A 26,504-nucleotide genomic window follows, 5' to 3' on the forward strand; every position below is an offset into this window, starting at 1 on the left:
CCCGACGCTATCATCGGGTGATTTTCCATCGCTAGGTGATGTGAATGGTACGATCCACGCTGCCTGATCTTCGCGAAGAACAGAAAAATATTCACTTCGATCATCTTCATGCAGGCTCGCAACAAGCTGGTGCGCCATGAAAGGCGTGTTTATCATGCGCGTGGTTTATTAATTTATTAATTTGAAAAAGATGTTTGGGTAAATTTAATTAAACTCAACAACAAAATAACAAAAGCATTTTTTGTTGTAATAGTTTGATGCTATACTGTTACATCTCACTCATAAAAGTGTCAAAATCAGTACATTTTGCGATTCTTATACATGCCATCGATTTTATGTTGCAATTGTACCTAAACATTACCAGAAAATTGTTGCGCAATTAGCTCAATAGCGGCCGCTCTCCAAGTCATAGCCAGCAGCACCTAGCCACGCTCGTGCCGTGCACTTTAAGCGTGTTTTTGTTGGTCTGCATGTACTCAGTACACCATGCAACCAGCAGAGTGTTTGCTTGACTTTTTGAGAAGAAGCAACCTTGCAATGAATCACGAGAATGAACAGCGCGTGGATAAATGAATCCTACGAGTGGGAAGACTTCGCGAGCCACTTATCGGTGTGTTCATTTTGGTTCTTCGGTGTTGCATCCGCTCGCTTTTTTCGATGCTCTTCGTGACGCAAAAATGAAAAATGAATTTTGGCGAATATTTGATCGCAAAGATGCGTCGATCACCGCTCGCGAAGAAGATCCATCGCAACCCTGTTTACCGTATTATAAAGAGCCATACTGTAAATAAAAACTGTCGAGTATTGTTATTGAGAAGATTCTTGAGGAATACATTTTGGTTTGCTGTCGATAGATATGTTTGTTGCAAAATGATAGCATATAAATCACAACTGTTGTACAAAGTACAACAGCGCGACAGCCCGAAGGTTAACTGTATGTTTGCTTAGTTGAACATTCTCCAACTAGGAGATACCTGAGACGAGATTCGCGAAGACGCTCTTCTTTTACTGTGATTGCTGAGTTTTCTTCTTATTGCACTCCGTGTTTTTATTAATCATGCGCGTGCTGTTCAAACCCTCTCATGGACATCTCAGCAAAAAGTTATAGTGTTTGAATCACACCACACCGAAGTACAAATAGGCTTTTGAGCGAAATTTTGTGCCAGCAAACGCAGCAGACATTAGAAATAATTAGCCTTGTGTTTAAATATATCAGCATCTTTGGAAAAACTGCTCTGCTGACTGAGATTTTTAATAACAGATTATTTTAAATAAATTTTAAATTTATTTTAAATACAATACTTTCCACTTTTCCAGCCATAAAAACAATGGGCTGCATTCGACGTTTCGTGACAGCGGAATCTGGACTGCATAGTAGTTATCACGCCCAATGGTATGGGTACCCTAGTATAGATGTAGTTGTGAACCTTAGAGGAAAACAATATGTCTCGAAAAACACCCAGAATTCGGGTGTAAATTTTTCAAATTGGGAATATTTCCATATGCATTTTGATGAGTCTGGAAAGCTTGTGCAAGTTTTTTTGAGGAAAACAAAAACAAACTGTGTATGACGAGCGTATGCTAGTCTACGTGTGTTCAAATGTCCCTAAGCTCTATATGACGTTGATATCTTTCCACTTCGCGAGTCTCTCTCAGGGAGATACTAGTTAGCTACAAACATTATTAAACAAACGAATACAAAGTAAACAAATTTACTAGGACCATAAGGTTGCGGGCTCCTGCAAACTACTAGTCAAGCGGAACTGCAAAGCATCAAGAACTCCTCATGACGAACAAGTTCAAGTTTTTGATGCAGATTATCAGTCAGGAAGTTTCATGGAGTTGGTGTTGATCTAGGAAGGTACCGACACCGGACGAAGCGAATGCCATATGGACTGATGACGCAAAGGCACGGGCGCTCATTGAATTGCCGATTGAAGATGGTCAACTATCTCACGTCATTTAACCTGCGACGGCGAAAGACATGTGGGACAGCTTTAGTAAGTACCACAAACGGTCATTTCTCTCAAGCAAGGTTCATGTGTTACGGAAGCTTTGCTCGTAGTGTTTACTGGAAATCGGAACTATGTCGGACCACCTGAACGAAGTAACGGCGCTGACGAACATACAGACTGCGATGGGAAAAGAACTCAAAGAATATCTGGTCGTGGCGACGCTTTTTTTCAAGTCTACCGCAGTCATACGGGAGCTTGATCACAGCACTGGAAGTAAGCCGGAGGAGGACCTTACTCTCGGGGTAAGTTACTGGACGAGTGAAGATGTCATGAGGAGGTAACAGAGAAAATATTGTGAATCGGTGGCGAATTTACAGGACCGTCATATGCAAGACCGAAAGTATCGTGCCGCCACTACAAAGAAGGACACTTCCGTCGTTGCAAGAAGTTTGCGAAGGATACTTTGGAGAGTTTACCAAAGACGAAATAAAGACCTCCATGACCCTTGCAGTTGTCCAAAATTTTATGGCGCATAAGGTAAAAGAGCAATCTGCGATCTGTCAAACTTGGGTACCTGTTGCAGTACCAAGAGACCAAATGCAGTACTAGAAGTGGTACCCAATCTGAACCAGAGTGGGATGCACCTTGTATAACGGTAGCGAACGAAAAGCAAATCAGGGCCAACCGCATTGGCATAGGTTTGTTTCAAGCCGTCAACGGTGAAGGAAACCCGATTAAGTTGACTCAAGTTTATTACGTTCCGGAGCTAGCTGAGAAGGCAGCAAGGTCCTCAATAACGGAGAAATGCACATTCTTGGAGAACAGCGAGGCATCCTGTATCATCTCAAGAAACGATAGGAGAAGACAATACTTACCACCGCCAGTCACCCGAAGCAATGCGTTCATCTGTGGCACACACTGCAGTGCACTGGTTGGGTCACCGGAGCATTGATGCAATCAAAAAAATTCGTGCGTGAAGGCTTATGTCATGTAGTGGAATCACTTTTCAAGATTGCGGAGTACAGACGACGTATCACTTCCCAGTAAATCGAAGGTGTATGAAAAGATCTAGCAATACGTCAATTTGACCCAGAACCAGTTCGGCCGGAAGCCGAAGATTTTTCGAACCCATGGTGAAGATGAGTACTCTAGCGACAAACTCAAGACGTTCTTCGCCGACAGCGGCATTATGTTGCAACAAACGGCACCATAGAGCCTACAGCAAAATGGAGCCGCTGAAAGGAAGAATCGTTCGTTGGCAGAAATGATGCGATGTCGACAGCTAATATCAATGTACTACCTATAACGGCATCGAGTATGACCCCGTATGAGCTTCGTATACCCATCTCCGGGTGTTTGAATCGTCGGCATGGGTGTACATTATAAACCAGAAGCGGATGAAGCAGGATCGGAAATCAAAAAATATTGTGCTGATGGGATACGCTGAGGGACGCAAAGCTTACCGTCTACTGAATTCTGAAACCAACGTTATCACTATCAGCAGGGACGTCAAGTTTGAAGAGTCAATCGAAAATACCAGTAACATGAAAATGGAGAACGAATCAAATGAAATGGAACAAAATATGAAGCTTAATGGACCAGAAATCGAATTCAAATATGATGGCAACGATGAAGAGGGTAGCGACGATGCTGCTAGCGTGGCGTCGGAAAGAAGCTATCAAGTGGGCTTCATGGCCGTGCGGTTAGTGTTACCAAGCATTTAGCCGCATCGAGTCAAGGAGTGTGGGTTCGATTCCCACTTCAGTTGCACGTTGCATGCTAGTCCGTTGTCTAGTGTGGTGCTTCCTTCAAAGTGCAAATCGTTCACTGGAAGCATTAACGTGTTGGTGTCTTTTCCTTTAAGTTTTCTCGAGAAGCAAGTGGATGTTTATCGTATGCAACTAATGCAGAACCCGTTCCTGTACCTACAACTTTGCTGAAGACAGCACGCCGTAACTTCAAAATCTTGTGAGTTACAAGCGAATTTCGAGTTTTTTAAGTGTATTTTTGAAGTGAATTTTCTCAATTTACAAAAAATACGTTCTCACAGTTTTTGCAGCATGGCCTTTCTAATGCCACTAAAAGAAAAAAATTATCGTACCAACTCCATGAGTTATGGGCATCTAAAGATTTCATAGTTTTTCACCTAAATTTGCTTATAACTTCAAAATCACAAGAATTACAAACTTGCGATGTTCAGCAAAAATGTGTATATTTACTTCCTCTGCAACTCTTTTGAAGACCACATTCACGTAAAACTGAAAATAAAAAAGTTAGATCAAAATAACTGATTTTTTGGATCCACCCTAAGTTAAAACTTTCAAAATCAATTTACTTAGCTCAAATGAAGAGTTAGATCAAAAGTGTCTTCGACAAAGTTGTTCAAAATAACATTTTCTAAAAGTTCGCAAAAGAGCACAGCCTCGAATTTCATCAAACAAAAAAATTTGAGGTAAAATTTTAACCTAAATAAGGGCCACCCTATTCAACTTTTTTCTTAAAAGATGCAAAACTCAATTACGAATAACTTCTCTGAAGACATCGAACGTCTAAAATCGACGAGAACAGAGAAAACACTTTTTTCCGGATAAATTGTCGATTCGGTCTATTGTGCAGTGGTGCTACATTCTTGTGTACTTCGAGGACCTGACCATAGCCAGCTTTAACGAACGTATACTCGAGAGAACAGCCAAATGACTTCAGATTCAGATTTTGGGACCAATATTATACAATATTTTCACATCTGACTTACCTGAGTTACCTCAGGGATGTCAAAAATCTCTGTTTGCGGATGACACAGGCCTCTCCGCCAAAGGACGAAGCTTGCGTGTCATTTGTAGTCGATTGCAAAAAAGTTTATTTTTTCTTCATACTTGCAGAAATGGAAGATTTCTCCTAACGCTTCCAAAACCCAACTAATAATATTCCCACATAAACCAAACGCTCTTTATTTGAAACCTGCAAGTAGACATGTTGTCACGATGAGGGGGATTCCAATAAATTGGTCAGATGAAGTTAAAACTTTTCAGGTGATTCAGGTGTTCATCGTAGTGCTGCTTCCACCTTTCGATCACATCGCGTCCATCCGTCAAGATGCTCCCATCCTTATCCCGGCACATCTCAGTTCACGGCACGAAGCCTTTGCGGGATGTGTTGAGCTTCTGCTGACGTCATAATGCGGGGAAATTCCCAACTAAGCAATGCGTTTTAGAGCAGTGCTTTTCATGTTGATAATTTTGACCAAAAAATGTTAATTTGGACCTTTTAAATGAAAAAACTCCCTCACCGCGCAACACCATTCCTCTGTTCATTTTTGTTGTAATCTTTTTGAAAAGTAAACAAAATTGCTCTTCAAAAACGATTGTAAAAACGAAAATCCTTTCAGATCAAGCAAAAAAATGGGGTTGATAGGTACAGTCAGACAACGTACTATTTTTAAGAAAGCTCTAGAAAACTATTGTACAAAATATTAAATAATAAATAAATAAGTGCAATACAAAAGCCTTGCAAAAATGCATGAGTGAAAAAAAACACAAACTTTTTTCACTAGCAAAAACTACAGCCCTTCAAACTGCTCTGATGTCATATTGACCCTAGATTATTATTATTATTTGTCTTTATAACGTGATTATTTTCCCTTGGCGAGTTCGTCACTTAACAATTGACCCCAGAGCACAGACAAAAAAGTGAATAAACTGGTAGAATTTTGATCACTTACCATACTTGCACTGGCCCGATTCAACCCGGGAAGTAATCTCCTTGATGCACTGCTTGATGAATTCGCCCTCGACCATCGAGTTGCCGCCGAGTAGCTGATTCAGACTGCTGGCAACGGCTGCGTACGTGTTGGTGAACGGAGCCAGCACCGATTGGAGCACTATCCGATCGCAGTGCTTCTCGGCTGGTAGGAACACCCGTTCTTCCTCTTCCTGATCGATTTGTTCGTCGAAGTAATCATCCTCGCTGTAGCTGCCATCGTTCAGTTCATCCAGCTCAAGGTTGGCCGCCAGACGGCGAGCGCGATGCTGTTCCTCAGTGTACTCAACCTACGATGATTTATCTTTAGAACTTCAACTGGCTAATGTCGCGAATGTTGTCCACTTACCTCCGGTTGCAAAAGCAGTTCCATTATGCACAACCTGTGGTAGCAGTCCTGCAGCAACGTCTCCAAGCTTTGGCAAGGTTTCGATAGGATGAACTCGTACATGAGCAGATCACAGAACTCTAGACAGGTGCTGAACAACTCCTGCCGACCAATACTGACATCTTCGATGGATTTCTGCTGCTCGCGCAGCCTCTGTTCCGCTTGCCTTTTCAGAAAACTGGCAACGGTGATCACAATCGAGTCTAGGGCAAAGTGGGGTACCAAACTGTTGGAATAGTATGCCAGTTCGATCACGTTGGGAATCATGGTGACCGGTTTGAAGAACATTTGACCCGCTCGCTTCTCCTTTGTGACCAAACCGGGACCTAACAAATCGGCTGCGTATTTCACGATGTCTTCAGACGCACCGGTGAAGCCAATGTCGCGTGAGGTTGTGTTCAGGTAGCTACGTAGTTCTTCGAGTGCTTCGGTGAGGATCGCCAGGGGTGCGCCGTCACGGAACCGATTCAGCAGGAGGAAGGCCAATGCGTTGGTGGTCATAACCGAGGTAGCTTTGGCACAGTCGTATACTACGTGTCGGGCAATGTTGTCGACCAAGGTACGGAGTTCCTGCTCCTCCTGGACAACGTCCGTCCCAAACAGGGACGACGAGGATGGTTTGTGCTGCAGGCGTCTAAACGATCAAGACGAGAAGTTACAATTGGTCACCTTTTCAGAAACTTCTTTACTTACCTATTCTCGGGAGCATAGCTGCCACCCGTTTCCGATTTGCGCAGCGACTTGACAAGTTCGCTTAGCGAGAACGGTTCGTTGAAGTCGATCCGCATGAGACCGTAGCGTGCCTTCAGAACCTTCATGATGGCGGCCGCCGCCGAGGAGAAGCTTTCCGGGACCTTCTTCTGGCCGAGCTGTTCGCGCACAAAGTTTCCATCGACCAGCTTCTCGTAGTTGATCGACACGGGAACGAGCAGTGCGTCCGAGATGCTCTTGTCATTGAACGCGTCCACTATGACCGATAGGATTCCACTCTAGAATAGAAGACACTTGATCAGACTACATAAACGGATCCCAAGAAATTCGGCGCAACTACCTTTGGCATACAGGGTTTTCCGGTTCTGGTTCGACCGCCTTCGATGAAGAACTCCACGTTGTGGCCCGCAGTTAACACCTTTTGCACGTACGTGTGCAAAATGGAGCGGTAGACGTGATCCTTTTTCCCGGTCAGGGGATCGATCTTTCGCTTGATGAAGAACGCCCCATCGTATCGGAGAATGTTTCCGAAAACGGGAATCCGCAGGTTGTCGCCGCCAGCCACCAGCGGACAACGGATGTCGTGATTCAGTAGGATGAAGCTAACCATGATGTAGTCCAGATGGGATCGATGCAGTGGCAGGAAGATCAACGGAGCGTCCGGGTTTTTGGCGATCGCACGCTTGATCATGTCCACCTGACCGGGATGGGCCGCCACTCCGGACAGGAAGCACGGAAGCAGTTTGTACAGCACCCAGGACGTGATGCGCAGCACCATGTCGGACAGTTTGGAGCGCATACCGATTAGGACCTGAAAATAGAAGATTTTTATTAAAGATGAGGCTGTTTACGAAAGTACGTGGTTAGTACTGGTCAACGACGAACATCGAATTGACCGGTTCGATGAAAAGTGTTGATAACTGAAGCACAATAAGCATAAACCGGAATGACTTGCGGAGATTTTCTGAAACGGTCTATGGTACGCGACATAATACCGTACCAGTGCCCGCAATGTGCCATGGTCTAGAAGGGAATTAGCTATCATCAGCAGCACTAATATCACATGGTCGCAAATTCTCTTAGGAGGACTTTTTCGACATCTTTGGAATCGATCGTAAAGCAATAGAGAAAGCTTTCGTTCCTATGATGTTAAAGATAGCAACTATTGACGATTAAATGTGAGGTTAAGTTGCGAAAGTTTTGCAAACTCAAATGAATATTTACGAATTATTGTGATTTGAATTGCCGAAATCTTATCAGTGAAATTATTGTGGACTAGGATGCACTTCTCACCATTCTAAATCAGCTTTGCATTAGATCACAAAAAAGCTTGAACATTAAATACCATAACGAAGTATACGGTTGCAGGTTTTCGAAAGAAGCATTGGTGTAGGTGCTGAAGTGGTGATTAATGGGAATGTGTTTGAAGTTGTTGAAGAATTAGTATTCCTTGGAACACTTGTGACGTTTGAAAATTATGAAAAGACTAATAACCCATTTACGGATTACGTAATCTTCTCTCTCGCATCTTACAAACGGGAACGAAATTAGCCCTGTGCACACGTTTGATCTGTATGTTTAAAATTATGGATCGATGCATGAACATCCATATCAATTTGTTGTGATTTTCTTGTAAACTTTGTGTGTTTTGCACACTTAATTCTTTAGTTTTGCTTTATGGACTGCTTCAACAACCGACAACAAAGTGATCAGTAGTGCTGGATCCGTTGAATCTGTTGCATGCTCCTTGTGGGCAAGCGACGGAATCCGGATTCATTGTGTCCGGTTTGCGTTTTGCGGAAGAAAAAACGAAGTGTGCCAGTAAAAAAAAACGCATCAGTAGTGTTGGATCCGTTGAATCTGATGCATGCTCCTTGTGGGCGAGCGACGGAATCCGGTTCTATAGTGGCCGGTTCGCGTTGCGCGGAAGAAAAAACGAAATGCGCCGGAGTAAAAAAAAAAAAAAACGCGTCAGTAGAGTTTGATACGTTGAACCTGTTGTATGCTCCTGTCGAGCGAGCAACGAAATCAGTATCGTGTCCGATTTGCGTAGTAACCGCACTATCAGTGTCGGTCATTCGTGTATATGCTCACGTATTAATTTCGAATTATATATTTATCGTTTACCAAAACGAATCCTTTCCCACATCCAAATTCCCAGTGTTTTTTTGTGGAAGTGCAGAGGACTCCTCAGCTTCTGTAAACCAAGTAAAACATCAACATTTCCCTCCCATTCCCAAATTGACCTGCATTCGAACGCAGCCGGCGCCGGTATTGTTTATTATAATAATGAGAGCACCAGTACTTACACATTGAGGATGCTACTGATCCCGAGTAGTGTCTGTTGGTTCCCTGTGTATGTACAGCTGTTCTTGCAATAACGGAGTAGCAACTGCGGGAGGTCAATTATGCTCATGCTCATGCTCATGATTCAACAACCGACAACAAAGATTCCATATTTTTTGTCCACATAAGTTCCAGAAACTTTCCCGTTCAGATATGCGTCAACCTATGGGTGCATAGATCATCAACCATCGATGAGCTTTGCTGTCGATTTCCGTTTCAACATTTCTAAATTGTATGTGACCACCCCATAGCGAACTAAATTGTGGTTGGACTGCGGGTAGAACGACAGTCTTCAAAAGAAGAAGCAAGAGCTGAAAGTGTTGGAGAAAAATTTTCGGTTTCGATATTTCTTTTACCGGTGAAGATTTCTGAAACACGAGAAGTTCATTCTACCTTTATATGAAAACAATGCATTATTTCCAGCATTGAATATAATGTATAGTTTAGGTGAAAAATCGAATTCCACTAATAGATTTTAATAGTTTTCAGCTTTGAATACAAAATCCCGGGCTTCCAAAATTATGGGTTTGCGGCACTCCGTTTGTTGCTGGCTTATTTGTTTGTAAATAAAAACATTCAAGTGAGTTTGCGACAAGAAGAATTGCCTCGAATCCATGTTTTAGAGAGCAAGGGTTCTACTACCTAATTCCTTTTTTCAATCTCACGATATTTATGTTCTGTCACACATGACTATCTCAAGCCACTACATTCGAATTCAATAAGTAAAGCAGTCAGTTTTCATTATTTAATATTTGATATATTCATGTTTTGATTCACACGACAATCTAATGTTGATACCGTGAATGCCTTATTGCGTAAATCTGTAAGTAAACACACGACCTTAACGTGTGTTTTTTTTTTCAGTGTATCTATGGACACTACACTGAAACAAGCGTTGCAGTAATGAGAACCATGAACGAGTTTTTAAATTTACTATTCCAGCCACGATTGAGCTATCATGAACGCTTTTTATTTGCGTTTTGTTCCCTCTCAATCCAACCGCGTCGATAGCCGAGCGGCTAGCGTTCGCGCTTGACAATCGCCAGATCCTCGGTTCGATTCTGGTCTGCTGCAAGTTTTTAACCATGATATAGTAATTTTTACTATACAAATGGTACCATGGTAAAATTGAATGCACAAAATATTCTAAATAAATGCGAATTTAGTCTGCACAAATCAAGTGGCGTTGTGTATTTAATTTAACTCTCTGATATAGTATTTTCAACCGCAACGCTGTTCTCAGTGTAGCGTTCGGCTTATTTTTCAAAAGTTCTCAAAATCGAAAATTCGTATGGTTTTCTGAATTCGTATCACATCAAAAGGACACCTCAAATTTTAAGTCAAAAGTATTGAGATTTCGAAGTGGCGCAAGCGACTTGAAGGTAAATTTTCAAGTTATAAAATATGACCTTCAGTAAAGTCTTCATAACTTTGTTATTTTTCAACCCATTTTAAAGCTCTTAGTACTATTCATTTGGTAATTAAATTTATAAAAAGTTTGTAGAGTTTCAGATTTGTTTAAAATCAAAACTACTCTTAGTTAAAAGTAGCCTTTTCTTGTTTTTTTCTCATTTTTAAAAAAATCCTCTTTGTTTGACCATAACTTTATAAATACTTATCCGATTCCGATACTTCAAAAGCATGTAAAAATATATGAAATCGGATGAGTATTCATGAAATGAATGGAGAAAGATTTTAGAAAAAAAAAAAACTACCTTTAACTAAAACTAGTCTTAATTGTAGGCAAATTTGATATTTAATTTTAAAGAAAATAATGCAAAGAGCTTCAAAATTGATTGGAAAATAACAAAGTTATGAAGACTGCACTTGATGTCATATTTCATATTTTGTCTATATTGTATATAATGATTTTCCAATTTCCAGAAGTTCACCCCCTTGCTAGAGTCTTCGCCCCCCTAATTTCAGTTTTACAAATTACACTGCGGAACACGTTTTTGTCTCCAGCACCAAAATACCGCTATTCACTTAATTAAGGGTTGCTGAATCCATTGCCGTTTTTAGAAATATCATAGCACGTCTAGTTTTTGAGATATCGACTGTTGAAAATGCAAAAAATGACTATTTCAGCTAACTTGCATGCAAGTTTGCCAGCTTGTAAGGTAAAATATTGGCTTAATTTGCCACAAAATTCAAACTTTATGTGTATAACAATACTTATCATTAAAGTTTGTAATACTTTCGATACGGAAAAGTTGTTTTTTGATGGTTTAGAGAATTCTCGAAAACTTATTCATACAGACTCAAGTCAAAAAAGTATATAAACTTACTTTATCGATCCTACGTGTTAAGCAGGCGGAAATCTATACGTACCGCTTTGTACCAACTCAACTTTTCACTTTTAGAACGTTTAATTTCCGGATTTTCAAAACGACGAAAGTAACATTTTCAACTTTCGCAACTCAACCATTACTTTCGCCGCCCCGCTGTATGGAGAGACAAAGTGACTTAACCACGAATCAAAACAAAACACTACTTGAGCCGATTTTACACTGGTAGAAAAACGTCGGAAGTAACTGAATGAAACGGCTTATCATTTTCTTATAATTATTTTTGTGGGAAATAATAGAAACTACCTAGTTTTTGAACATGAGCTGAGTGTATGCAAAATTTGAACGAAGTACACGGCAAAAAAATGTTAAAAAGGTGATTCATTTTAAAACAGTTTTAGAAGATAGATTTTGATTTTTCCTTATTAATTTTCTCAAAACCGTATAAAAGTTACTTACGTCGATTTGAAAAAGTAATCGAGAATTGTTGTATTTTGCCATATAGAAGAAACGAAGAATTTTGTATGGAGACTGCAAGCATGTTGAAAAAAATCGATTTAATCGAAATTTAATCGCGCAATTTCAATCAAATTATGTCTGAAATGAAAGTTCAAGTTCTATTTTGCATGTTTGGTGGATTAGATTACAAAAAAGTTTGATAAATTGTACTTTAAATTTCATGTAAACATTAATAAAACCAGTGTTTTATACAACTTTGGCGACCTGTAGCTAAAAATTGTGACGTGCTGGAACATTTCTGAGAATGGCACCAGATTCAGCAATCCCAAATCTACTAGAGACACATAATTTGATCCTTGGGACACGCAAAAATGTCATTTTTGTTACGCTGTGTTATCGCCCCCTTGATCTGAAAATCGCCCCTAAGGGTGGGGGTCTAACTCATCCACTTTGGGAATCACTGGTCTAAACCTTCCAGAGGAGTTTTGATGGGGTTCTTTCAGAAGGCAGGTTTAATATTCCTTTCATTGCCAGGTCGGTTGATATTGGTTCTTGTTTTCGTTTTATTCACATATTTCGGCCAGAAAATTCAGCCTAAAGCTCCATCCTAAGTTTTGTAAGAAAATTCCCCAAACCTATTTCCAGATTAGTTTTTATATTCCCCGTTGGCAATGTTTACGAAATGTTCATCTGACTTGTTTCAGAAAGTAAACCAGTATGCGAATTCCGGCGCGTATTTTCTTCGAAGAGAAGAAAACATTCTTGCTGGTGAGGGATGGAAGAAAATTTCTTCTCTTCGAAGAAATTGTTCGTCGGAATTCACCTACAGGAGTCCCCATATTTCTTGAATACACCCGATTCTGGTTTGCACGGGGGATGCATACCGTGCAAAAAAAGTTTTCAGTTCAAAATTTCAAAAACCGTATCAAAAAAGTAACACTATTTCTCGACGTTTCATGCAAAAATAAGGTTTTGGGGGAAAAAAAATGCATGGAAACCTTTTTTGCAAGGCCGTGTAAAAAAATCCGTGTAATAACAGAATCGGGTGTACTTTGGTTTCCAAATCAAACTATATTTGTCTTTACAATAACAATTATCTGTTTCTTTCTGTTTGAGTTTGAAAATTTTATTATCATCAGATCACGAGAATAGTGATATTTATTTCTAGAAAAGTGACTTTAGTTACTTTTTGTTGCAAATAGTGACTTTTTAGTGACCAGGGCGAAAGAAGTTACCAAGTCACTCCTTACCAGCCCTGCAAACATCAAACAAAATCTTGGATAACATCCTGCAGGATTTTCTAAAGAAAACTGGATGTGTTAAGTCGGAGAAATAACAGGAATCATTCTTGTAGCATTTTCTAGTGTGAATACCTGAACTTTCGAGGAATCCGTGGACAAATTCGATACATGTTAGGAAGAGATAGTAGAAGTCATTCCTGGAGGAACTTGAGGTGGAATCCCTCGTCGAGCTCATGGTAACTGTTGTAAAAGATTTGAACATAAAAAAAAACTTCGAAACAATTCATAGAGCAATCTATAGAGGAATTCCTGGAAGAATGCTCATGAAAATGACTGAAAAAATAGCCGTGAGAACTCCTTGAAGAATTGGGTCCTAAAATTTTTAATGAAATCTTGTTTTTATTTAATAACACGAAAAAGCATGTTACTGTAACTACTTTAGCAATTTTTCCCGCTCAAATAATGGCTATATCATGTTTGAACTTTAATTTAAAAATTTGGTCCACAAATGAACCTTGACACTTTTGATCATGTTTGACGTTCGCTTAGTCGACAAAAACACCACAGGGCTTTTAGTTCGACCACTGGGGTTGTACCTATCTGACATTTCGTAAGGGACACGGAAAACAAAATACACCCAAAATTTGAGTTTAAGCCAAAGGACGTGACAAAATCTAATAAAATGTTTTTTGGGCTTAAACCAACGGAAAACATTAGAAAATTGAGTAAACACGTGTTTTTGGCCTAAACTTAAGCTTTTGGCACTAAAATTGGGACAGGGCTTTAGGACCCAATTGTTGTAGTTTTTACTGAAATAATTCCTAAACACATTTCTACAATCAGCCTTTGCGATTTTTTCAGGATGATTTTTTGAAGGAATATTTGAAGAATATTTTAGAGTAACAACTGGAGAAAACGATAGAAGAATTACTGAAAATTGTATGAAATTCATTGCAGAATTTTTGGAGTGATCTCTGTGGAAAATTTTGGATGTATCAGCATTAGACTTCTAAAGAAATTCATGGAGCAAAATTTAGAAGAATTCCTCTAAGTAGCATTAGATATATTTTACACAGTTTTAAACATTTTTTAATTTAGACAATTTTTTGGTAGAATTTCTAAAGAAGTCAAATCAACTCCAGCAAAGGTTCATGGATGAGTCTCTGAATGTAATTCTGAACAAATCTTTAGAAAATTGTCCTCTCGCACCTCTCCGAAACGGTTTAAATCTTCAATTTTTGTATGAGTTACGGTTTTAGTTACCCTTCTCTCCTTTCAGCGTTACGTAATTTGTGGAATGAAGAATGATTTAAAAGCAGCGCTGTGAAATGTCAAAATTTTCGAAAAGTTAAAATGCCAATAGCAACCATCTACTATTGGAAATATCGCATCAGCATAGATTGCCAACATATAGTATTTCGGAAAAGGTCACCGAGAAAAACATTTTCCGATTACTTTTTCCACGGGGAACGATGATATTAGCAATATTCAAGTTACGTGTTATTCGTGACATTTAACAGCCCTGTTTAGAAGACCATTTTAAAAAGATACTTTAGAGATTTAAAAAAAATAAAATGGTTTAGAGCCTTGCAATCAACAAAAGACTGATTTCTGAAAGAATTTTTGAAGAATTGATGTAATGGGTAAATTGTCTACTAGAAGCATGGGTGTCTTAAAAACATTTGTAGGAATACTTGAAGAGGGTTTAAGAGGATTCCTTAGAGCAAAGATATTCTTTGAGGTATATCTGTAGATAGAAACTATAGCAAAAACTACAGGATAAACCATTAAAAGAATTTTCTGGTACAATCCAGACGCACTTACTGGGAAAATCTCTAAAGAAAACTAGTTGTTCCAGTGAGCTTTGGTATGAGCTCACGGCGTTATTTCACCTAAATCATATTTGTGGCCCATAATTCATAATTTGTGGGGGAACCTTGTTCAATTCGCACCTTGTTCTCATACGTACCATCAGCATTTTTCAAAGCTGGCGCTTCTGTGCAAATCATATCACGCAAAAGTAGTATTGCAATTACAAACGGATTAAATTTTGTCACAATTAACTCACACCCTAAAAACGTATTCACATGACTTACCCTGTGCGCTCTCTTTTCGTGCTTCCGCATCGTCTCGTTGTAGTACGCATCCTCATCGAACGTATCGTCGCTCTGGCCGGCATCCAACAGTTCCTGTCGCTTCTCGTTGACCGACTCCTTGGCGGCCGTTTCCAGCGCCTGTTGAACCCGTTCCTCGCCCAGCACTGCGCCGGCCACCTGTGGATAGTCATACTTCTTCACCCGGGCGGCCTGCGCCAAATGGGGACACCAGACGCCCCAATCCGTAGGGGAACTGTTCGTTCGCCGTCCAGCGTGCGATGTGACCCGCAGAATGTCGATGGCAGTCCTCCGGCGGTCCACCTGATCCAGCTGAGGTTGCTGCAAGATGAACGAAACAAGATTAGATAAGAACATAGCTGTCTCACTGTAGACATCAAGGTCGTTGTCGTAGTACCCATCCACCATTACCGCCACCTCCCAAGTGATAGACGCGATCCACACTAAAAAGACTACTGTACAACATTTTCTGAATTTTCTCCAATCGAATGCACTGAAGTTACGTCACAGCGCAGTGCTTAGTCACTGGGCAAAAACAATTGCCAATAGTTTCGAGGACTTCACTGTCGAACGTAGAAAGTGAGATGAAAAATCATCGCTAGGAATTTTTTCCCACGATCAACACGCGATGATGATGCTCTCAAGTTATTAATACTCGTGAAACTGCTACCTATAGCTTTTCCGACAGTCCCAAAGTAAGCATGTGAGATTTACTTTATCACGGTGAATACAGAGAGAGAGCGAACCACGAAACAAAACGTGGGTGACACGCGTGACGCAGCACTATCGCAGTAGAACGTAAATATTACTGAAGCCGAGCGCAGGTAACTTGCGCACCTGACTTATTCTCTTAATGGAGGATATCTCAGTCGGAGTCCGGCGAGACGGCTCGTCGAGCGTTTGCGAACTGAGAGGTGAGAATTTCATTCAACTCTAGTGGGTGGAAACGATGCGCAATGGTATTCTAATGTATCGCAGGGTGATTCGCCTATTGTTGACCAGTCCGTATATTCCGCATGTTCGACATTTAGCGAGCATCTTTGCTGTTCAACAATTGGCGAATAACCCTATATCTACATATTTAATTCGCAATAAATAAAGTAGATTATTATGACAAACACTTGTTGCAGTACACTGGCCGCTTGTTCTCCGACGCTATCGATTACGTTGAAACAAACTTGAGTGAGATTTGCATGACATTGGGTTTTCCTGTAGACCAACACAAAATCTGAGCAAATTTTACAAGTTCAAGAAATCCAATTAGTGAAAGTGAAGTCATTTGTTCATTCTCGCACAAACGCAATAATAGAGCATTGTTGTGCAACTTTTACTTGACAGTTTTGTTTAACTCTGATTATGGCCCTTTTCGAAGACTGCTGGAGTTCAATTAAAGCAGCCATTGCACAGTGGTCCAGATAGCAAGTTTAGGCGGACATGAACTTTTCGACGTCATTTTGTGGTTTTAGAGTATAGGTTGCTTCCCAGAAGTGGCTCGAAATTAGTTGTACTACAATTCGTACGAAAGGGAATTTTTGTCTGCACTAATCGCAATAGTGTCCTATATGCCAACTTTTTTATGTTAATATATAGCAAGTTGGTATATTCAGCAAAGTTGTAGTATATTTTAATACATAAAACTTTGTAGAACAAACTTTTTCTCTATCTCTTATACTTTCTGAGATAATTGACTTTTATATACAAAAATAAGAAAATAATTTTTTCGCTCATAAGTCGTTTATTTACAAATTTTAGCAGCCTACTATGTTCTACAAAGATTTTCGTACTATTGTATTCTACAACTTTGGTAAATATACCACAGATGTATTTCTTCTGGTAACAACAGGAACAAATGGTAACGGATATGCGAAATGAAATAGTCGCCTAACAGAATATGAAAGTCGAGTTTGTTACACTACACTGAAGACGGCCTTACAATTGAGGTCGAAATACGCGTATCTGTCAAAGGAAACTCTAGTGCAATTAAATGGTATAGTACGTTTTCCATCTATTTACGTGATTAGGAATCACCTTGGTAAATGATGCGATTCATGTAGCCTCAATTTAAAAAAAAAAGTTATCTATCCGTGCGTCGACAATTTTAATGTCGAACTATTTAAAGGTTGTTTTTTAGTTATTGCGTTAGTTTTTAGTTATTACTTTTTTTAGTTATTGTTAAACAATATGCTCGTGTAGCTCAAAATTTTTAAAACAGGACCTGCCGACACTTACGGTGACGAACCATCCATAGAAAAAAGAAGTAGATTGGAGTACCTTGTACCATTTAATTCCGCCCAAATGGCTTATTTTTGACAGGTATTTCGATTACCACTTGCAGATTTACTGCAAAGACTGCAGGATGCATAATTAGTTTTTGGGTATGCTTCGTAAATTCTGTCAGTTCCTAGCGAACTCTTGAAAGTTTCTAGGGCGTCGTATGGCTTTAGAGCGTGATATTGTAGATTTTGAGTATTTCTTGTTAAATCCAAAGGATTCTGAATAAGTTCTCAGCAAAACTTTGCTTGCAGTAGCCTAGGAGGTCCTAAAAGACTTTTAATAATTCTTATCGAAGACTTGACTGTTATATCACAGCGGAATCTTAAAATTACTAGCGAGCTCTTGGGCATATGCCAATTTTCATCGGGATCCTATGCGAAATCCTCCTGAGCATTCTAGGCGGGTTACTGCCGATTCCTACGGAGATGGTTCAGTGTGGGTTTTTGTGGATTCCTAAGGAACACCTGAATATTGATATTGGACACTTGTGGTTTCATAGCGGCATGCTTTTATTTTTTGTTGATTTCATATGGTTGGTTTATAACATATATCAAGCTAAACTTCTAAAACACAATTGAAACTCTTTTCAAATTTGAATCATATTGTGTCTATTTATGTATTCTGCAAAATGACGGGTCAGGTACGGTCATACGGAACTTACACGGTTCGGTTATGAAAAATACTTTCATTGTTATGTGAACCAACAAGCTTTTTATGTTTGCCCTTTTAATTGAAGTCAATCGTTCAAAATGAGATGTCTACTTTGCTAGAAACTTAATTTTAAAGAGACATTTTCCACTAGCGAATTTTATCAAATTTGACTGCACTATGTTTACAAACTTTTTATATGATTACAATTAATGCTTCTTTAACAAAACTTTAAAATCCAAGCCACTTTTAAATGGCACTATCGTCAGCCGAATATTAGCCAAAACGCTAAAATTATAGAGTGAAAATTCTCGAGAAAAATCGTGACACGAGCAATCGGCGCAATGCGCGTATCTGTCAAAGGATACAAACTCCAGTATAGTAGGTACTAAATCAGGTTTTCATTTACTTAAACTATGTAAGTTTTTCTCTAGTCTCTAGAATTTTGCATCAGAACTAACTGTGAATAAAATAAAATACTTAAGAGACCTTAGAGATTTTCCATTAGGGCCCAACTGAAATTGAACAATAGTGAAACCCGTAAAAAGCAGTTTCTCCATAATAATTAACAAATCGAATAACATATTCCTTGATTTGTCGTCTATTATGGAGTAAACTGCTTTTTCAGTTTTGACATTTGCTCTATTTTTACTAAAGCTCAAAGACGGGGTTGGTGGTCTAATGGCTATCGCTTCTGCTTTGCAAGCAGAAGGTCGTGGGTTCAATCCCAGGCTCGTCCCTTTCACATATTTGTAATACTCTTCCTTATAGCTGTCTTTCTCTATCTCTCTGCGTCATTATGGCGAAAACATCATCAGTTCTATGTATCGCTAGAATTGAATATATAATATATTCACTTAATCGCTTACCACAGTGGTATCCATACGGTCGAATACCTCATGCATCACTAACAAAACATTCCTACTTCCAAGATGGTAGCTGTGGGAAATGCAGGAGATTCTCCAGTTTTCTAGTAACAACGGCTAACTAATTAACTTCCTTCCTCTCTCCGGTTGGCATAAGGACGTGGCCGGCGCCGTTATCAATCGAGAAATATCAAGGGTAGTGTGATTGTACATTGAAGATGAAAAAAAAGCTAAAACCCAAGCTTCATCAGAGTGGTTCTCTGTGCAATATCACTATCCTGATTGATCACGGAGTAGCAACTACGAAGTGTATGTTCCATCAGTTGATCGTTTTGATTGTTTTTTGATCGTTGCTCTATTTTTACTACACACTTAAATAAGACGAAGTTTTTACTACACACTTAAATAAGTACAGTATTCGGTGAAAAATCACCGGAATCCGTTGAATTCCGACGAAGTTACGGTGTTTTATTTCACCGAACTGTTCAGCTGTTGAGATTACGGTGAAATTCACCGTAAGAGCTTAGTGTGTAGAGGCTCAAGAAAAAGTGTTTTTAGCGAGTTACATTAAAATAGAGATCAAGCTACTGAAAAGAGACTTGTTACGAGCCCTGGAACACTCATACACCCCTGTTGGTGCAATAGTGTATGAATAATCAAATGATACGTTTGCGATTTCTATAAATCTAGACAGTTTCCAACAACTTTGTTTCATTAAATTTGGTTTAACCCTTCCTTTCCCATGATTTTGATCGAATATTTCTCTACAAAAAGGTATTTACAGTGTCCAGGGAAAAAAAGATCATGTCACCGTGCTTCATACAAAATGGCTGAGTTTGGAAACTTTTTTTTTGTATGGTATTCAGTTGGAGCTGCCTGACAGCTTAACTTGTCAAGGCTGAACCCTCGGTCTGGCTTTTGCCAAGTTTCCCCTCTACCAGGACCAATAATCAGACGAACTAGGCAATGGCGCCCACATGAACACTGCTTTTTATTAGTATTGTGACGTGGTAGTTTTTGAAAAATACCCATATTCCCTTGCTTCTGAGAAAAGGAAGCATTGTGAAAACCAGCAGCTCCATCAGAATTTGTTTGTAATAGTAGTGTAGTAGTGTCATTATTAATACTGTCTAATCGAAATGGTTTTGAATAATTTGTCATTCAAGTGCTATTCTGATTACTCCTGTCTTTTACGTAAGACTAGAGTCTTAAATGTCAATTGTCGTCAAGTCTTAACAAAATTAGGCTGGTTAGTAGTAGTTCTATTTAATTTCAGCGTCTCACTTTCCATAGTCATTTTTATAGTGAATATTGAAGAGTAAAGTTACCTTAGGCTTCTATTAGTCTCCTACAAGATTCACTTTTCGGTGGCAAATGCAATGCTTACCAACGCCTACTTTCTACTTGTAAATTTTGCGAAAATGAAGCTGGAATTAGATTATTTATACCGCTGTAACAAAAGAGGTATTTCTTATTATGGCAATGTAAAAACCATATTAAAATAAGATTGTCGCCACTTATTTCTACTCAGTGAATCTACTAGTCATTTTCCTAAGAGTTCCTAAGTATTCCCTACGTCGTATATGATAACGATGTATCTAGCTAGCTAATAGTAAAAGTGGCTACGGATCATTCTGGTTAGCAAAAGGCAAACTGAACGTCACCAATAGTATTAATGCCCACTTCGAAAAGATTAATTATTTGAAATGGGCATCAATTCTATCAATGACGCAGAATGTCCGTTGGATCATATCCGAGATATTATTTGAAATATCGGTCGCGTGTTCAGATGTCTCCCGTAGGCAAAGTTATACTCCAAAAAGTGAAATAAAACCAGTTGAAGTAAAACCAGGATCCCGACGTGTTGTCGATGCAAATATATCACACCCGTGAAATATTGGACGTTACACAGTACATGACACTGACAATAGCCTTACAGTTGAGGTTGGAATACGCGTATCTGTCAAAGAATACATACTCTATTGGATTTAAAAAGTATAGTGCTTAATCCGGTTTTCATTTACTTAAACGTACGAATTTTCTCTAGCCTCTAGAGTTTTGCATCAAGTTTGACTGTGAAAAAATGAACTGTACAGACCATTTTTGTCAAAAAAAAAAAACTTTAAGGACCTTTAAAGTTAAAATTAAATACGAGACTTTTTAGCGACATACATTTAAATAGAGATCAAGTCTCTGAAAAATAGCTTATGCTAGCCATGGAACACTCATACGCCCTTCTAGCTATAGATGAACAAGCGAATAATTTTTGATTTACATTCTGATATATGTTTACGATTTTAATAAATTTGTTTAGAGCATTTTCCCATTCCCATTGAAAGAACTCGTGGGCTGGGGTTACGTCGTAAGCCATGACATTGTCGGGTGTTGAACGGAGTCGACGGAAAATACCGAAGGTAAGAGTAGAATGATTCTGCAGCAAGCCGCTCGGAAGAACAACTCAATATTCCGTATCTCGATGTAGATTTGTATAACCATAGTAAACGCTGGTTTTATGTTCTTTAATTCGATATCTCTCTAAACTCGATGGCCCTTTCAATATCGAGTCACAGAGAGTTGACTGTAATTACAATATTACACCAATAAATCAATGAATGCTCAAATCTAACGAGACAACACTAGCAGAAGGCTCAAAATGCAAAGATCGAGTTCATTGGGTTCCTATTACTTCAGTGCCTTGGCACGAATTGCACGTTTCGACATTCATTCTATATCAACATCGTCAGCGGAATTGAAGTTACATCCACAAATCTTAGTTTGCTTACCCTGGAAAATCAACAAGCTGCTTTGCTATGCAAGATGTTATGTTTCTATTTGCTAACAGTAAAACATCGTCGCGTGTCACTAATGAATCCTCTCTATTAGACGACTAAGGTAGGTACCGGAAAAGCTATATTGCTCAAATAGGCAATGCTTAGTGTTTACTGATTTGCGTCTATATACGGGCAATTTTATCAATCTAAAACAAACATGGATAGGTGGCAGTTTCATAGTCAAATAAGCCTATAATAAGGAGGTAAATTGATATGATGTATTTAATAAATAAATATTTTTCTGTGTCTTTCTCTTTCTTTCGTTACTTGATAACTGGAATCGAGCCTGCTTTTTAGCATAGTTCTTTTGTGGACACTTTCCACAGTTATTACCCTTTCGGTTGTCGTGCATTTTTGGGAACACGAGTAGTCACGCGTTGTACTTTGTTCAACATGAAATACCTCGTGGGCTGGAATTCCGCCACCAGGTGGTGCTAGTGTGCATAAATGTGTTGTTTTGCAAGTATCTCAGGAGCCTGACGACATAGAAAGATGGAGTCTTCGGCAGAGGTGTTCAGTAGCTCAAGGGCTATTTGTTCGGTCCAATAACTAAATTGAGAACCACTGTTGATCTCTTTAGATCACTTTCGCTCTAACTCCCGCTCGCGATAAGAGCTATCGGGTCTCGCTTCCCGAGATCCACCCGAAAGCGGGTCTACTGTTTGTATATTAGCAATAAAAATCAGTTTGCACCAACTTTCAAACAGACAAGTTGTGTCTCCCTGTCGGTCCGCGAAATAAAGTTGTTGAGTCCCAGTACGCCGCGTTGTGATTACTTCCTTAGTGAGAAAGGTCAGTGATTGGAGGTCGGGGTCAAGGACCTCGGGAAGACCCGTGTTTTGGGCGGACCACCTCGTTACAGTCCACTCCCAAGGTTCGCGTCAAAACATATGGTCCTTCGAGCCGGATTCGACCGGTGGAACTAAGTATCGTAGTGAAAGTGGCGGTTAATCCGCAATAAATCAGAGCCCGCCGTGAAAGCCGTTGGTTGGCAATAAAAGTGCAACCGAAATCACGCTCCTATCGCGAAAGAAGAACCATTCCGCAGAGCCGGGATAGGGTTTGAATAAAAGTGCCACTGTTGTTGTGTTGTGTGCTGAATCAAAACTCGCGCCGTCGAAACGGCTACGCGTTCCCTGTGTTGGGATAGAACGAAGAAAGAAAAATTGTGTGCAAACCCCGCGATTGAACGGCCAGCCTATCCAACGCAGCAGCAGAGATAGAGCAAAAGATTACCGCGTGTGTGATATCGTCGGCATTGTATCGCCGTTGTTCGATCTCCTCGACGGTGGAGTACAGTAATCCCCCCGGTAGTGCGTTCAAGTGGGGCTGCTGTTCGGCGAATTAGTTCGCGAAATTCGGCCGACGGCGATTATTTGAAGAGGCCGTTGGTGAAGTGATTACAAAAATCGATTGCTGCGGAGTGTCCGACGGCACACATCGACGGGGCCACCTACGGACGGGTGGAAACACAACAAGCGAGGAACGAGTTGACGGCGATCATTGGCGAGTCGTCGGTGCAGGCCGGCGGCGAGGAGAAAGCTACGGAATCATCCCGATTGCCGTCAGGGAAGTACTTGCATGGTTTTTGGGGTGGTTGGGTTGCATGAGGGTTTGAGTAGATGAGTGAAAAATTCAATAGAAATTAAAATTCGCTTGAGCGTTTTCATTTCTGGGTTTGTGGCTTGGTTGGGTCGGATTGCCCTTGGAACTAGTGCTTGGCCTTTTCTCTGGTTCCGAAATTGCTGTCTTTGTCATCGATTCCTTCTGTCGCTTGTCAATTCGCTGGCTTTCGGTCGGTCGCGCGCGTCCGTTGAGTGATCAATCCCAGTAGCAACTCTGCGGTCGTGCGGTGCATGTCGAATACAGTGAAGAATAGTGAAGTGCGGTGATCAAAAACTCTTTTCACAGTACTGCTGGCCAGTGATAAGTGACACTCTCGGTGTGCAAAATTGCACCTGGACTTGTGCTGTGAACTGTGAATTGCCAACCGGCAAAAGTGACTATTTTCCAGCAGTATTGTGAAATTGCGGGTGACAGAAGAATTCTGTGAAGATGGTGAAGCCTGAAGAGTTCAAGGAGCTGAAGAAGCAAGAGAAGCAGTTGATGGGGATCATCGCTGGGATCGCCCGGTTCGTCGAAAAATTCCAGAAGGGAAGGCACGAACCCCAAATCGACGTTCGCTTGGAGACCCTAGAGGAGGCCATCAAGCGGTTCTACAGCGTTCGGCGGAAGATCGAGCTGGCGTACGAGGACGAGGACGGCGCTGGGGAGAAGATCGCCGAGAATACCCGAGCAGAGCGAGAGAAGCGGGAACGGCAGTTCGAGGAGACCTTCGAAGCCGTGCAGGAGCAATATTTTGAAGTGAAAACTGCCCTCATCCAGCTGCGTCCCAAGGTGGAGAACCCACGGCCAGCCGGAGGTAACAATGCGGCCGAAACGCAACCAGCGTCCCGCGTAAAGCTTCCAGAAATCAAGCTGCCGAGCTTCAGCGGAAGGATCCAGGATTGGACCAGCTTCCGAGACACATTCCGTAGTCTGATTCACAACAACCAGCAACTCGCAGATGTCGACAAGTTCACTTACCTGCGGTCTTCCACCTCGGGAGAAGCACTCCAGGAGTTGAACTCGGTGGAGTTGACCGGGGACAACTACGAGGTGGCTTGGAAGCTTCTAGAGAACAAATACGAGAACAAGAAGCTCATCGTCAAGGCCCTCCTGGACGCACTGTTCGCCGTTGAGCCGATGCGGAAAGAAAGCTGCGAGGCGCTGAACCACGTCATTAGCGAGTTCGACAAGAACCTTCTCATGTTAAACAAGATCGGCGAGCAGACGAAGGGCTGGTCGACGATTCTCGCCTACATGGTGTGCTCTTGCCTCGACTCGACCACTCTCCGTCACTGGGAGACGCACCACAATAGCAAAGACGTCCCCAAGTTCGAAGATCTGATGAAGTTCCTGAGGGATCAGTGCGCAGTGCTGCAGTCGATCGCCCCTGCGAAGGCCCCCGCTGGCGACAACAGCCGACATCGAGTTTCTACGACGCACACGTCATACCAGTCGCAGCGGCGGTGTGAGTTTTGCGGGGATTCCTACCATATCCCGTTCAAATGCGGCAGACTGTCGAACATGACGGTGGCCCAGCGAGCGGTAGAAATCAACAAGAAGCGCCTCTGCCGGAACTGCCTGACCGCTGGTCACTTCGCTGAAGGATGCTCCAGAGGTTCGTGTACCCGCTGTGGACGAAAACACCACACCCTCCTCCATTTCGAAGGTTCTTCAAGCGGCGGTCGTCAACCGAAGCAGTCTGGTCCTGCCAATTCTCCCCCCTCCGGTACGCAAGCGCCGAACCGATCGAACCCAGCTCCAGCGGCAAGCCAGCAACAGTCACAACAGCAAAACCGTTCGAAACCTCAGGGTCAGACACAGACATCCACTCAACCAGCCACACAAACACAACCCACACAAGCATACCCCGTGATTCGCTCACAAGACACTCACCCATCGCCCACCACCAACTCCCAACCTGCAATTTCCCTTAAATCCACCGGATCGTCCCACAGCGGAGGCACAACGCGACAAGTGTTGATGTCAACCGCGATCGTGAAGGTGGTGGACCGTTTTGGCAACACTGCGTTGGCCAGAACCCTCCTCGACTCGTGCTCGGAGTTTTGCTACATGACCTGTAGCTTCTCCAGAAAGTTGAAGTTCCACGAACAGCGGAATTTCCTGCAAGTGCAGGGCATCGGTAACAGCAGCGTGACGTCGACGAAAGCGGTCGAAGCCATCATCGAAGCCCGAAGCCCATCGATTTCCTCGTTCGGGGAGCGCATGCAGTTCCACGTGTTGCCGAAAATTACTCAAACTCTTCCTCTCAAACCGGTACGCGTGGAGCTGTGCGAGATTCCCACCGAAGTGCTGCTAGCGGATCCCACCTTTGGCGAGCCCGGTCCCGTAGATATGATCATCGGTGCGGAGTTCTACTTCGACGTGCTGCGGGCCGGAAGAAGAAAGTTGTCGGAGAGCGGTCCCACGCTGCAGGAGACCGTCTTCGGCTGGGTCGTGTCCGGCAGAGTTCCGGAGACCACAAGCGTCATGCCCACGACAGCGAGCTACGTCAGCACGACCGTCGATCTGCAAGACCTGATCGCCAGATTCTGGGAGCTGGAGACGTGCCACGTGAACCGAACGCACTCGGTGGAAGAAACGGCCTGCGAGGAGATGTTCAACAAGTCAACGGTCCGTGATCAAGAAGGCAGGTTCGTAGTGACGCTGCCGAAGAAGGAGCACATGCTGGAACGCCTGGGAGAGTCCAGAAACATAGCCATGAAGCGGTTCATCGGCTTGGAGAGAAGGTTCACCATGAACGCCGAGTTGAAGGAGGCCTACATGGAGTTCATCCATGAATATCTGCTGATGGGCCACATGAAGGAAGTCGACGGAGAGCAACCCACTGCCGATCCAGTGTATTACCTGCCGCATCACGCCGTGTTGCGGCCCGATAGCACGACAACCAAGCTGAGGGTCGTGTTCGACGCGTCGTGCAAAACCTCTACAGGGATTTCCCTCAACGACGCTCTGATGGTGGGACCGGTCGTCCAGAATGACCTGATCTCCACCATTCTCC

At 41.6% G+C, this 26,504-nt stretch overlaps 1 protein-coding gene across 5 annotated transcripts in view; it reads right to left on the minus strand.

The window, feature by feature from the left end:
• Positions 1-26,504, minus strand: part of LOC5568724 (glycerol-3-phosphate acyltransferase 1, mitochondrial) — a 117,495-nt gene that overhangs the window by 3,498 nt on the left and 87,493 nt on the right. For 4 of the 5 annotated variants that reach the window (XM_021856381.1, XM_021856379.1, XM_021856380.1 and 1 more), the window contains 5 exons: positions 15,241-15,579; positions 7,151-7,621; positions 6,793-7,088; positions 6,061-6,733; positions 5,674-6,001 (listed from right to left, as the gene is read on the minus strand). In XM_021856381.1, the coding sequence (XP_021712073.1) occupies positions 5,674-6,001; positions 6,061-6,733; positions 6,793-7,088; positions 7,151-7,621; positions 15,241-15,579 (2,107 nt within the window). Of the gene's footprint in view, positions 1-5,673; positions 6,002-6,060; positions 6,734-6,792; positions 7,089-7,150; positions 7,622-15,240; positions 15,580-15,655; positions 15,994-26,504 lie in introns of those variants that run through there. The other variant, XM_021856382.1, reaches the window with a different exon arrangement.

Source organism: Aedes aegypti, unplaced genomic scaffold (assembly GCF_002204515.2).
Source record: "Aedes aegypti strain LVP_AGWG unplaced genomic scaffold, AaegL5.0 Primary Assembly AGWG_AaegL5_hic_scaff_1610_PBJ_arrow, whole genome shotgun sequence".
NCBI classification, from domain to species: Eukaryota; Metazoa; Arthropoda; class Insecta; order Diptera; family Culicidae; genus Aedes; species Aedes aegypti.